At 37.9% G+C, this 14,441-nt stretch overlaps 1 protein-coding gene across 1 annotated transcript in view; it reads left to right on the forward strand.

The window, feature by feature from the left end:
• Positions 1 to 14,441, forward strand: part of UBE3C (ubiquitin protein ligase E3C) — a 75,986-nt gene that overhangs the window by 32,680 nt on the left and 28,865 nt on the right. The window contains exons 14-17 of the mRNA XM_010139339.1: positions 1,558 to 1,662; positions 2,769 to 2,856; positions 6,170 to 6,267; positions 10,589 to 10,721. Of these exons, the coding sequence (XP_010137641.1) occupies positions 1,558 to 1,662; positions 2,769 to 2,856; positions 6,170 to 6,267; positions 10,589 to 10,721 (424 nt within the window). The remainder of the gene's footprint in view (positions 1 to 1,557; positions 1,663 to 2,768; positions 2,857 to 6,169; positions 6,268 to 10,588; positions 10,722 to 14,441) is intronic.

The raw sequence follows: 14,441 nt of genomic DNA on the forward strand, positions 1-14,441 counted from the left end.
TGAACCGCTTTTACAAGGTGGTTTTCAGGTAAATGCTTATACCTTCTGTTTGCAAAAGGGCTTCCTAGCTTAACACACTAGGACTTTTACCCAACACTTGTAAAGTTTGAAAATAACATCATGGTAATACAGTGTATATGTGCATATTAAACGCAAATTATAACCAGCCACCACACACATACTTTTATGACTGTAGGTGCTTTTTGTGCTTCGTATGGTGATCACCAGAGGAATATTTGGTAGTCATCATTTTTCTGCTGATTGTCATTTTGTAATCTGAAATTTTGGGGTTAGGTCCTTCTCAGGAGTGATATTGCTTTCTGAATCTGTTATGTGGGAGCCTTAAACAATCCTCCAGTAGGGTTTAGTGTGCAGTATAAACCATTGAGCTAGCCATACTAGGACACTATTTTAACAGAGACAAGAACTTTGAGGGTACAGTTCATTTGATAAATTGTGAGTGACTTCTGGATGAGATGATTTATTTTTTTGTCTAGCCAGCTTTGAAACTGCTGACAAGATACTCATTGACAAGAAAAGTAGCCTGTACTGTCTTTTCAGATGTAGATTTTTACCCTTAAAAGTACCAACATTTGTTTTTTCACCTCAGTGCTGGATGATATGATATCATCAGCAGATTCTTACAGTTCCTCTGCAGCACCTTTAGCTGGAAATGCTTCAGTTTGTTAAGCATCCAGAAGTAGTCAATCTTTCACGTATTTCAGAGATGTAAGTTTTGCTGTTCTGTTTTGCTGCCAATTAAATCTGTCTTTCCTCTACTTTCTGAAGTTGATACTGGCTTTTGTACATTTTGATCGTTGAGAAGGACATGACGTGATCTTCTGCTGGCCATTTAGTTAAGTTTGTTGATGATAGGCAGAAATACTGTTTGTTAGCTGATGCCTCAAACGTGACTGGTGTGGGGTAGTAACATGTGACTTTTGTCAAGAAAAAGTCCTGTTTTTCTGTGGAGCATTTTCCTTGAAAAACGACGCACAGAAATTTAAGAATATTTCTCCTTGTGGACAAAAAACGCCTACACATAAGCCAAATAGTCAGGAATCTCAGTTTTGGAATGAGAGGTAGTAAAGAATAGCTACATAACTTTCTTCTAGAATGTGCATTTATTTCTGAAAACCGACAGAAGCAAAAAAGAAAAAAATATTAAAGATAATTGTATAAATTACCTGGTTAGATGTTACCTTCTTGAAATAAGTAATTTAATATTGGTAATGATTTGTTTAGGCTTCCCTGAACTGCCGTAAATCTTTCTAGGTGTGCAGGGTAGTCTTAGGATTAATTAGTCCTGGGTAGTCCTAGTTCTCAGGTTTTGGAATGAGACTTCGATAACCCTATTTTTTGGGTGACTTAGAAGTGAACCAAAATTACTTACTCGCGTTCTAAGGTATCTAAGAGCAAGTTTCTGTAAGTTGAAAATAACTAACAGTTTTGTAAGTTACTGAAAGTTTTTTTGAGGTTTTTTTAAGCTTTTGCTTGTGGATTATACCATTTCACAGTGCTAAATGTATGCTGAATGTATGTGTTTCTGACACCTAGGTCATCACAAACTTAGTGAAAATGTTGAAATCTAGAGATACAAGGAGAAATTTCTGCCCACCAAATCATTGGCTCTCAGAACAAGAAAACATTAAAGCAGATAAGGTGAGACTAATACTGTTTTTTCATGTAGCCTAACAGGTGCCAAATTTTCAATGGTAAAGCGTTTGATTCCTGACAGGATCAGTGATGTTGATGTTGCACAGATGGTTTAAAACCTGGAGTAATGTTGCTTTTCTCTAATGTACAAGTCTTGCATCTGTTAAGGAACTTTTATGTTAAATCACAGTTCCAATCCATAAAGTAGAACGTGTTCTACAGTGTGACGGTGTAAGTCATCTGCATTTATAGCAGAGGAGAATTGAAAATCTGGTAGCATTTTCTTGCATTTTGTTTTCTCGTAATTTTGAGTACCTCTCAGAATAAAACTGATAAAAGAATTGCATTATAGTGGGGAAAAAACCTGAAAATTATCTTCCAAAATAAAAGAAAATTCAGTAGTATTTTGTATATTTACCTTACCTAGAAATTACTTTTTTTCTTCCGTAAGAGCTTTTGCCTAAAAAAAGACTTTGATCTTAAAAAGTGGGTATGTGTGAGCAAAAGACAACACTGATACGAATGTGCAAGTACATCATTCAAATCTTTGAAAACTTGGATCTTCAGAAGCTGTTTACACCTCAGACAGACTACCGTGCACTAATAGATGTCCTAACAGCTGGAAGTTTTGCACGGAATAGTTAACACTGAACTCTTCTGTTTATTTTTGGTGATGGCACATTTGCTTGGCTTGTGCTCAAGATTCCCATTTTTCTGTGTGACGGTTCTTCATAATTCTTAGGAAATAGAACCTACACACCTTAGAGAAAGTAGTAGTAGTCTTAAACAGTGATGCTAACCTGATTCTCAGTACAAAGGTAATAGAATTTATTCGACATTTCAAAATTCAAACTCAGCTTCTCTTAAAATACCAGAAATTAATGTAGCATTGCATGGTATTTTTAAATGATACATGGACTTTATGTTACATTGTTGTTAATTTTGAAGCTCATCTTTAAGGCAGAAGTATAAGGAGGAGTGATTAGAAATTAAGATAATTAGACATTCAGCCATACACTTGGATATGACAATTTTATGTATTTACTGTGTAATAGTAAACTGTAATATGTAATTAGATAATGCTTGACTGTAAAATACTGTTAATTTATCAGGTGACACAGCTGTATGTGCCATCTGCTAGACATGTCTGGAGAATCAGGAGAATGGGAAGAATAGGGCCACTGCAATCTACTTTGGATGGTAAGATACTGTCTATGCAAATAACAGTTCGCCTTATGCAAAGAAAAATCCACCTTTCATAGAGCTCACCTGAGTATTTTCTATAAAAGTCTTAACGATAGTCAAAAAGCAAGGCAGTCTTTCATAGTTTTGTTTCAGATATTTAAAAAAAACCATATTTGTATGTATGTGTGTATATGTCTTCAGAATATTTAATGTATAACAGCTTTCTCCAAGCTTCTGCTGTCATTGAGGACAAATGATATGTGTTTAAAAAATGCATTCTAATAAGTATAAGTGCAGTTGCATAAGATACAAAATTAATAAAGTTGCAGAAGTAGTGAAGAATTGAGGTTTTGCTTTTACTATATACTATAAAGAAACTTATTTTTTATATATTAAACTGTAAGAAACAAGGTTTAGGTACATGCTAAGTATTAATCACTGTTTATAAATATTGTCTCTAATTAGATAAGGCAGAAACTTAACCCCTTGAATTAATCAAAATATCTGGACTTTATGGAACTTGCAAAGAAAGTTGAGAGAGTTGGACCAGCTTGGCAATGAGGGTAAATTTACCCTAGTTTAGTTGTACCAATATGCTTTCTCATGTAGACAGTCTGTCTCCTTCAGATTTTCATATCTTCACTATTGCAGAATTTTAGAATTTTGCTTTGCTGTGCTCAGTGAAATAATCATTAAATCACTCTTGTGAAGACTTAATTAACGAATTAAAAACAGGGCTTTTAAGCAGCAAAATGATTAATCTACGAGAGTCTGTATTCTCTTTCAGGGTGTCGTAAGCTGCTTGAGTATCTTAGCCAGATACAGTACATTGTTTAGAGAAGATCATAGCCCTTGAATGCTGCCATAGAGCTCTACAGAATTAAGGGCTTTGTCCAAGGTCGAAACTTAAGGATTTATTGTAATCATATCTTTATTTGAACAGCTATGATGGTATAAGTTTACTTTGATTACGTTTTTAGTCTTGGTGCCAGATAACAGCTAATAGGTCCAGTGTAAGTACTCCTCAGAATTTTGTATCAGACATTTTTCCAGTTTAGTTTCTGTGTTTGGAAATCGCCTAGTCTCAGTGATTGATTATAAAAAAATCTTACAAACAAGTGTTTTAGCAAAAGTCTCCAGGCTTCAACAGGCCTGTATCCTGTATACCTTATGGACTCTGCATTAGTAATTCCTGTTTCTTGCAGTGACCTGTAGGGCTCTTGACAGCTATGCTGCTGTGATGTTCTCTGCAATTCAGACCTTTTCCACATTTATTATTTCCTCCATGCTACCAGTCTTCTAGTTTCCTTCCCCTCATACATAGAGTGTCTTGAGCTCTCATCTTCCTTCCCCATAACAGCAGTGGTTTCCTCTGTTGGATTAGTTGCCTCGGTCTGGGCAGTTGGTGGATAATGAATGTATGCGCTGTGGTTGGTGCGGAGCAGCTGTACACGCCCTCGTTTTGCTGGCTGGCTGTCAGACAAGCTGTCACACCGAACAGAGCAGATAACTGAGGCCTCCCTGCTGTCCCTTTAATCTGGTCACTAAAGGAATTTCTCTTCTGTCCAGTTGAAAATTTTCACAAAGCTTAGTATTCTTGAATTTCCAATTCTCTGTCAAAGTTAAGATTCAGCTGGTTAGCTCCTATTATTGGAGGCAAGATGACATGGTGTAGACCTTGTTTTCATATGAAATCAAGCTAAAAAAAGTGCAGTCAATATGAATGTATGAAAACAAGCAGGTAACAATGTGCACATGACTTGTTTAATCTCTCTTGACTCCATATGGGTTAAAGCCAATTAGCATGAAAGTACTGCTGAATCACATATGGTCATGTTTATTTGTGCTTTTTAATTTACTTAAATGGCAGACTCGTGAGTTCTAAATGCCTTCTGTATTGATGACTCCATCCCATATTACTCTTTAAAGAAAGAAGCTGTGATGGAGAAATGCAGATAAAATTGGCTAATTGACTGGAATAATTGACCTGTCGAAGTCATATACTGGTTTGCCTTTGCTGTACATGTACTTTCAAATAAAAATGCTTTTAACCGTTAGCTTAATAGGCTGCATGCATTGACTTTAATTAAAAAAGTTTACTTAGTAAACTTAGGGTAATCACAGATAAGCATTTATCAGAAATTCCAAAGGCTTGCAGTGTTGAAACGTGCCCCAAATGAGTATACATTAAGTATAGTGATGTTTTGGGTCGTGTCATGTTAAATTGGCATCCCTACTTAAAGATCTCTGAGGAAAAAAGAAGTACAATAAACCAGAACAAAACATTGAATTGATGTCCAGTTGCAGAAGGGCAGCAAGTCACCACAGATAGGAAACAACACAGAAAAGAAAAACTTGGAATTGTCATCATAAACTTCCAGACTAGGTAGTAATGTGAAGCATTTACATTTACTTCAGTTCTATAACATGGTTTATAAGTAGTCTAGACTCTGGAATCCTTTTTTGAGAAGATGACTATTAGTTAACTACAGTGTATAGTCAGTGAGCAGTCCACATTTTTTTTGCTGCAGTTAATTAATCTACAGTCAGATACGTGCTTAGCAACTGAGTTTCTTCCCATGAGGTTAGAACAGGATCGTCACTTCTATTGTGCATCCATCACCCAAAGCTGAGTTGTTTCCTAAAAACATCCTCTGGGTATAGGAAGGTTCAGAGGAGTTGTATGGTAGTTTGGGAACCGCATGCAATTGAGTCTCACTGTTGCCATGACTTCTTGAATGCTTTTCCAATCTTTCATTTTGAAGCTCATTATACAATTTCTTCATGTTCTTTTCAATATTTCTGCAGTGACTAGGATTTAATGTGATCACTGTGACTTAGCTATTGGGAGAGAAACCTCATTGAATTAAATGTTATCTTTCTGTTTGTTTCGTTAGATTTGGTTTAATTCTTAGGTTTTATGCCTAAAGTGATTTGATTGAAGGTAGAAAGTAGTGGAAGGAAAATAAACTATTTTGATTATTGGGATGGGAATATTGTGCATTACTGCAACGAAAATTGTAATCGATTTCTATCATGTATTTTTAATTGAAAAATTAAAATGTCAGTAATAAGACTACATTTTTTTCTTCCAAATAAAACAAAAAATACAGGAGTACTTACTTTTAGACACATTTTGTTTTCAGTGTTTTTACTACTTACATTTCAGTTTGCCTATAGAAACTAATGTTTAAAGAAAGGTAAGGCTTTTGTGTGACTGTTAACGTGTTTTTTTTAATACAAGATAAATTGAGAGACTTGATATAAAATAAACTGTTTTAAAAAATGCTCTTTCCAAAATTTTTAAAATTTTTATTTCTATTTTAAGTGGGTTTGGAACCAGCACCTCTTTCTGTATCTGAAGAACGACAGCTTGCAATTCTGACAGAGCTACCTTTTGTAGTTCCTTTTGAAGAAAGAGTAAAGGTACCTAATTTCTAATTTAATATGCAATCGGTTTTTTAGATTTTTGCTTTCAGGAAGTATAAAAAGCACATGCAGCTAAGTAGAAACTGGATCGTTTCCCTATAGAAATATATGAGAGGCTGTACAATTTTTTTCAGTACTCATGTGACAACTGAACATTTAAAGTTAATTACTTTTCTCTTCTTTTACGAGTTATATTACCCTTTATAATAATTGCATTAAAATTAGAAACATCTATTCCAAGATATGTGAGAGCAGTTACACAGTTACTGCGAACTGCAGTCCTGATTCGGTGATTGATCTACATGACTGCACCCTCTTGTGGAGAGCAGAGCACTAACTAGTTGTGTATCTGAAATAAACAGATTGCAAGGTCAAGACTGGAGACTTTTGGCAGTGGATGGAATTATGCTGAGATGGTGGATATCCATCTTGGGAAAATAAGGCCTAGAGATTAAATTTCTGCATTCGTAGCTGACTAGCTGAACTTTATTAATAGAGCATGTAGTTTAAAACTGGGAAGATTTTTGTACAATTAGATTTGGTTTTGAATGTTTTCTGGATTTTAAATATGTAATTATATGTAATCGTTAGTCCTACTACTGATTCCAGTTTGTATCATATATATGGGGTTTTTTTCTGAACTGCTTTTGTTATCGATAGTTTCAATTACTTAGAAACTGCTTCCTGAATTCTCTTGGAAACAAGAGAATTAAGTTGCAAGACACCATCAAGGGAATGAAGAGTAATTCCATAGGGAAAGTAAATCAGCATCTGTCAAAAAAGACAGTGACAGCTTTGGTAGAAAAGGAGTTTTTTCCAGGCTTCCACGAAACAGTTGTCCCCTTAATACTGTATGGCAATCTAAGATTAATCTAAGCTTTTGACACTGTCTCCCATAACATCCTCATAGGGAAGCTTAGGAAATGTGGGTTAGATGAGTGGGCAGTGACGTGGATTGAGAACTGGATGAATGGCAGAGCTCAGAAGGTTGCGATCAGTGGTGCAGAGTCTGGTTGGAGGCCTGTACCTAGCGATGCTCCTCAGGGGTCAGTACTGGCTCCAGTCCTATTCAACATATTCATCAATGACCTGGAAGAAGGGACAGAGTGTACCCTCAGCAAGTTTATCAATGGTACAAAACTGGGAGGAGTGGCTGACACACCATCAGGCTGTGCTGCTGTTCAGAGAGACTTGGACAGGCTGGAGAGTTGAGCAGAGAGGAACCAAATGAAAGGGCAACTGTAGTGTCCTGCACCTGGTGAGGAATAACCCAAGGCATCAGTACAGGTTAGGGGCTGACCTGCTGGAAAGCAGCTCTGTGGAGAAGGACTTGCGAATCCTAGTGGACAACAGGAGCCAGCAATGTACCTTTGTGGTCAAGAAGGCCAATGGTATCCTGGGGTGCATTAAGAAGAGTGTGACCAGCAGGTTGAGGGAGGTTCTTGTCTCCTTCTCTGCCCTGGTGAGGCCATATCTGGAGTCCTGTGTACGCTTCTGGGCTCCCTAGGTCAAGAAAGGCAAGGAACTACTGGAGAGAGCACCGTGAAGGGCTGCAAAGATCATGAGAGGACTGAGCATCTCTCTTATGAGGAAGGGTTGAGGGACCTGGGTCTCTTTAGCCTGGAGAAGGAAAGAGAGAGAGGGGATCTTATCAATACATATAAATATCTAAAGGGCTGGTGTCAGGAGGATGGAGCCAGACTCTTTTCAGTGGTGCTCAAGTGACAGGACAAGGGGCAATGGGCACAAACTGGAACACAGGAATTTCTGTCTGAACATGAGGAGAAACTTTACTTTGAGGGTGGCAGAGCACTGACACAGGCTGCCCAGAGAGGTTGAGTCTCCGGAGGTATTCAAAACCCACCCGGATGTGTTCCTGTGCAGCCTCCCCTAGGTCAACCTTCTCTTGCAGGGGGTTGGACTAGATCATCTCCAGAGGTTCTTTCCAACCTCTACCATTCTGTGATTACAGGGAAACAATTGGAAGTGACCGAAAGCAGGTATCTATATGTCATGGTTCAGTCACTGTGTACAACTTCTGGACTTCTTAATGCTACGTTGAGAGAATATACGTTAAGTTTTAGGAATTCATAAAACCTTGTTTGGTTTTATCACAAAAACTGAAATAAAAATTGGATGAGAACTTGGAGAGTCCAATAAGGTTCTAGATTGATCATTTATAGTTCAAAGAGGAGATCCGCTTATACTGCTTTTTGGACCAGTTATGGGCCATTTTGTGTAGTAGTAGGGGTCAACATCCTTGTGGAGCCTCCCACTGCCCTTGCAAAACAACTTGCTGTAGGGGAAGAAGGTATTTTATCATGGTCTTCTTGTTTTTTGATCTGGGGGTTTGTTTGTTTTTCTTTCAACCAGTTGCCAACTATTAGGCTGTAATGTAATGTACTAATGCAGCTCAATGCTGTTTCCACGTGTGGGTTGTTCCACATGTATTTCGTTTTCTGACTTTCTGATGTCTTTAAGATTTTTACCTTCAATTACTAGATAATAGATTCTCTTCCAAGCAATTACTGAGTCCAGTTTCATGGTTCAGCCTTCTGACCCCAGGGAATGTTAATCCTCTTCTGCCTTAAGACATACTGGTGTGAACCTCTCAATCTGCTAATTACCTGTGGGAGGTAATGAATCCAGTTCGTATCAAGTCTTTTGATTCTCACTTAAGCCATACTTTTGTCAGCTTGCGTACCGTGATGTTGCTTTCTCTGGTGTGTACTGCAGTCAGCATTGCTTTTCCATGCATTATTCTGAGGTCATTGTAAATGCTTCAGTGATGTGTTAGGGATCTTATTTTCAGAACTAACATATGCATGAACATCGGATTATGTAGGAGTCCAGACTGTATCACAAATAATTTGCTGAGATATACTTCCAAGGTATTCTGTCTAGTGTTGCTTAGTAGTAGTTAATACCATATCTAGCCATGCTTCAGGAAAGAGAATGGTAGAGAGCATATTCTTGTGCCCTGTACGTAACAAGGTGATATCTGTGGCTACATGTCTTGATGTTGTAGAACTGTAGAAAAATGTAGATCAGAAGGGACCTCTGGAGGTACTCTGGTCCACATCCTTCCTCATACAGGATTAACTTCAGAGTTGGATCAGGATGCACAAGGACTTGCCCAAATGGGTTTTGATTATCTCCAGAAATGAAGATTTCACAAAATTCTGTGTAACCTCTTCCAATACTTAATCACTCTCATTATGATTTTTGTTTTTTCTTTATGACCTTTCAGCTTATGACTATTTTCTCTTGTCTTCCTCCTGTGTACCTTACGGAAGAATCTGGCTTTGTCTACAGTGTAGTCTTCCTGGTTGGAGAGCATCTTCTCCACTACTTACAGTTGCCCACAGAAACAGTAGATTTGAGACCTTACTCAAACTTTGTCTGCTCTTGTCAGATTTTCCTTTTTCATGGTAAATTTTGTTGTTTTTAAACACTCCTAGAGATTCCTACTTAATCTTCTTAGTTAAGAAAGTAGTCTGTGATATTACGGTGAGGTTACATCTCTTGGGAAATGTACAAGTATTGAATATGGGAGAGATGCAAGAGAGGACATAGTAAACAGACCCTCCCTGGACTGAGGGAATATTTATACATTAGGCAACCCCCTCCCATGCTACATCTTGGCATAGAAACACAGTTAGCTACAGCTAGTCTTCAGGTGAACTGTGACAGGTTCCTGTTGGGAAGGCTTGCGAAGGGACAATGTGAAGTTCAATTAGTACTTCAGCTGGCATTATTTCTTTTGTTTTTTAATTGGTGTGATGCTACGGTTCTTTGTTTAATATGATGGTGCTGTCCAGCGTTTAGCTTTGCATTATTTGCTCACTGCTTCTGAGAGGAGAACTGATCCCTAAGTTCTTGTTACTAGGAATGTTCTTAAGCATTTCAAGACACAACGAAAAATTATTGGCTGTTATTGAGGATAGCCTCTGTGTGTTTAAAATACTCGTGTGACTTTGCCCCCTTGTTTTTGAATACTTTGTATTTCAGAACTCTGAAAGGTAGGGAGGGGAAACTGGAATCGCTGGCACAATGTCTGTAGATGTGCCTCTTTGTGTAGAAAGAACTGAGGATATCTTAGCACAAAAACGGTTTTTGCATGTCTGTCCCCTCTCCTTCCCTCCCCTGGGACATGGCTCTGTATTATGTTTCCGCAGCTCTGTGAGAGAGAAGACAAATCACTTGAAAGTGAGTGCTCAGAAGCAACTCAAAGGACAGTGATGATGGTGACTAACAATCTGTCATTGAATTCAGATTTGCACAATGACATGATTTTTCTTTTCACTTATTTTAACAGATTTTTCAGAGACTGATCTATGCTGATAAACAGGAAGTTCAAGGAGATGGGCCATTTTTAGATGGAATTAATGTTACTATCAGAAGAAATTATATTTATGAAGATGCTTATGATAAACTTTCTCCTGAAAATGGTAGGTTTACAGTAAAGTTATAATCACCTCGTTTATAACATTTAACCATTCTTATCATGGAGTTGCATATTTGCTTACTTGAGTAGAGTGGTAAAAAAATATCCGCTCTGAGGTGTGAAAGTTCTTATAAATTTCCTTGTTTTTATGTAAGGTAATTCTCATCCACATTCTTTATGATTACTGCAGTCTCCTTGTCTTTAACGCAGCTTCCATTAGTTCAAACCTACTTCTGTGGAGCTTTTCTTCCCACTTGTCCAAAAAACTGTACTTTTTATATTTATGTATGTAGTTAATTAGGTATTATCTACTTTGGTAATCTATGTGAACATATATATCTAGATTGCACTGGATTTGCTAGGTACAGTGTGGCTGATAAAGTTAATGCAGTGGACTTTGTAGCGCTAGTGTGTAGTAGTACATGTTTTACCACACTGATTTGAATCATACCTTAGTGCAAGTTTGTGTGAGAGTGGCTGCTCTAGAAGCCAAAATTCCAGTGTACATAAAGCCTGACAAAATAAAGTCCTTATTAATTATGTTTTTTTTAATGTACAAAGCGTATTTGCCAAATACTTGAGGATTTCCATGTGAATCCCACCTGCTGTGCCGCGTAAGTCTCCTCCTGGAGAACTGCCTAGTATAGAGAGGAAGAAGAGGTGTTGGTGTTCTTCGTTTGTATAAAACTACTGGAGACCATGCCTTTTCTGAACTTCCTTTACTCTGGTAGTATTAAAGATGCTGTTTTATTTACAAGTAGGATTTTGTATTTCAATACCTGTGTTTAAAACTGTAACTACCCCAAAAAAAAAGTCTGAATACATCTCTTTGAAAGTACAAATTAAGTTCTCCTGGTTTTGGAATGTTTTAGAGGCTTATCAGGAAATGCCACTGTATATATCTGGAAATTTTATGTGCTATTCACTGTTCAGTCTCCTTCCTAGTGGTTGTGAATAGTTTCATCGTACTAAATTTAGTGAGCCATTAACAGGTTTCTTAAAAAGATGAAATGGAATTGAAAGACAGAAAAACTTCGGTCTGTTGCATTCCTTTCCCTCCTTCTTGAATATATGAAAATAGACTGCAGTTTCTGAATTCTGAGCTTTTGAATAGTGCAGTGTCACGTAACAGGCAAGCCAGCCTATTTCTCCTAATAAGATAGCTTTAAATGAGAGGTGCATTTTCTGTGAAGATTACAGTTCAACTTAAAGTAGTTTTCTTAAAGTATGAGAATAGTTTCAGAATGCGTTTCCTAAACCTAATCTACTGTCTGACAAGTCCGGGTACTGGTATGTATTCTGTCATTAGCGATGTCACAGGCAATATGAAATGGAGGAGGACAGTCAGTATACAGGAAGGTCAGGTGCCACTCGGACATCCCTCAACAGACTGAAGAAAAAGGCTTACAGAAACCTTGTGAAGTTTAGCAAAGACCAAAGCTAAATCCTGTACCTGGGCTGTGGTAACTCCATGTAGCAGTACAGTCTGAGCACTGATCAGCTAGAAGGCTGTTTTCAATAAAGGACCCCAGGGTTCCTAGTGGACAACAAACAGAACAAATAAAGTGTTGCCCTTGATGGGGTGAAAGTGGACTGCTTACTGCACTGTGTTAGCAAGAAGGTAACTCATAGTTTCTGCACTAATGAACTGTGTCCAGGTTTGGGCTTCACAGTAGAAAAACAGTCATTAACATACAATAATGTGCCCTGCAGAAGGCCACCAAGGTGGTACAGGGCACTGAAACACGTGGCATATGAGAAGTAGCTGTAACTTCACTGCAGCTGGGAGGTTACAGAAGCCAGTTTGATAATGCGCAGTGATGACGTGTGACAGCGAGGAAAATTTTTACTGGATATAGAAAGAACATTTCACAGTGAGACTTGTTAAGCACTGAAATGGGCTGTCCAGGGAGGCTGTGAGATCTCCATCACTGGGGAACTCAAATGGAACAAGGCATGAGCATCTTCATCGAACTTGGAAAAGGGCCTTGCTTTCAGCGTGCGGATTTTGGATCATATGGGGTCTCTTCCAACCTGAGTTGTTGGGTGATTCTCTCAAGTCTTCTGTTCAGCTAAAAAGCTTTTGTACTAACACCAAATTTATCTGCATGCATGTGTATATAGTTCCAGATAATGTTTTCAGCCTTTCCTTAGGAATAAAGTTACTCAAAAAACAGTGATAAGGGAGAACCCAGCAGGCTTGTAGCAAGAGATTTGGAAGTCGAGTAATCTCTACCAGAAGATTTCTGTCTTGTTTACAGGTACAGAGGAGCCATAGTGGTAGTTAGCCATTGAAGGTCGAAAATCTGTTTTTCTGCATGTGTGCATGACACACCATGTATACACACACATACGTATATAGACACTGTGCTACGTAGTACTGTACTAGTGCTATGTAGAATCAATAAAGACTAAATTAGAAGGTTTGACTTTTTTTAAAAGGCAGTAATTGGAGACAGTATAATTTCTTTAAATAATTTTAGTTCTGGAGTGGGTCAGGCACCTCCTGGGAAAACAGAAAAGAAGAAATTCCTGAAGATTGCAGGAGACGCAATTTCAAGACCATAGATTGAATTTAATAAATTCAATCTGACAGATTGAACAGGTGATAGGTGAGGTCCTAGAATTGATTAGGAGGGAGAAACTAACTTTGATTTGGAAGAGGCAGCCAGTGTGTCTGCTGGCCCTGAGAAGAGAGCTGTTCAGAGTTAGTGTTTTGGTAGTACCTTAACTGAGAAAACAGGCTTGGAATAGCAGAAATGTACTAGGTGAGTTCTTGTGGGTTTATATTCTTATTTGTTTGTCATATGCTTACTGATTTGGAGGTGTTTATTTTTTTTCCCCTCCTGTGACTGGAGCTTTCAGATTATTCCATTTTAGCCTCCAGTGGATGCCAGTAACGGTTTAGTTACATTTTAGCTGTTTGAGTTATAAAACTAAACTCCTCTCTTCAGAGGTTGCTCTCACTTGGGGTCCGCCTTTACCTGGTCACCTGTTCTGACATATCAATTTGTTTTAGGGCCATTTTCCCCTCTTCCAGATTAATCTCTTTTTTGGTAAACAGGGGAAGAGACAAATAACCAATTTTCTTCATAAGACCCCAAAAAGCACTAAACCAACATTTTTCCATTTGTGTTAAAGCTCAGTATTTCAAGGATCTCCAGACAAGACATGTCTGTGTGCTTGAGACTCTCTTTTGCCAGTGTTATATTTTCCTGGTTTGAATGGTGCTGAGTGGACTTATTGTAGAATCTGTGGCTAAAATGCCAGCAGAATTTTTGTGCAGTGAGTCCAAAGTATCAAAAATACTGGGTTCCATTTCAAATAATATTATTTAATGGTGTAGCTTAACAGTCAGCCCCTCTAAGGGAACGCAGTGCTTATTGACAGTTCCTGCAGACAGGAGAAAGTTGAACCTTACATTCAGAGAAGGGAATTATCAAATTATTCTTGGGCCTCTTTAAAATATTTTGTTGGAATTTTTTCTTCCTCTATTGAATGCCTTCCCACTCCCATCCTTTGGCTCCTAAAAACAAGACCCTTGTATGAAGTGAGTTTCACATACTGAATACTCAAAAATTCCAGCCAGTAATAGATTTCTGCTACTATTCACTAGTTCAGTTTTTTTGTATAAAGTTAGCATAGATATGTTTGTATGTGTAATTACATGTGGTGTTATCCAAACAAATATCAAGCAGATAGTTGGATTTGAGTTTGTCTCTCT

Source organism: Buceros rhinoceros, unplaced genomic scaffold (genome assembly GCF_000710305.1).
Source record: "Buceros rhinoceros silvestris isolate BGI_N320 unplaced genomic scaffold, ASM71030v1 scaffold13697, whole genome shotgun sequence".
Lineage (NCBI taxonomy): Eukaryota > Metazoa > Chordata > Aves > Bucerotiformes > Bucerotidae > Buceros > Buceros rhinoceros.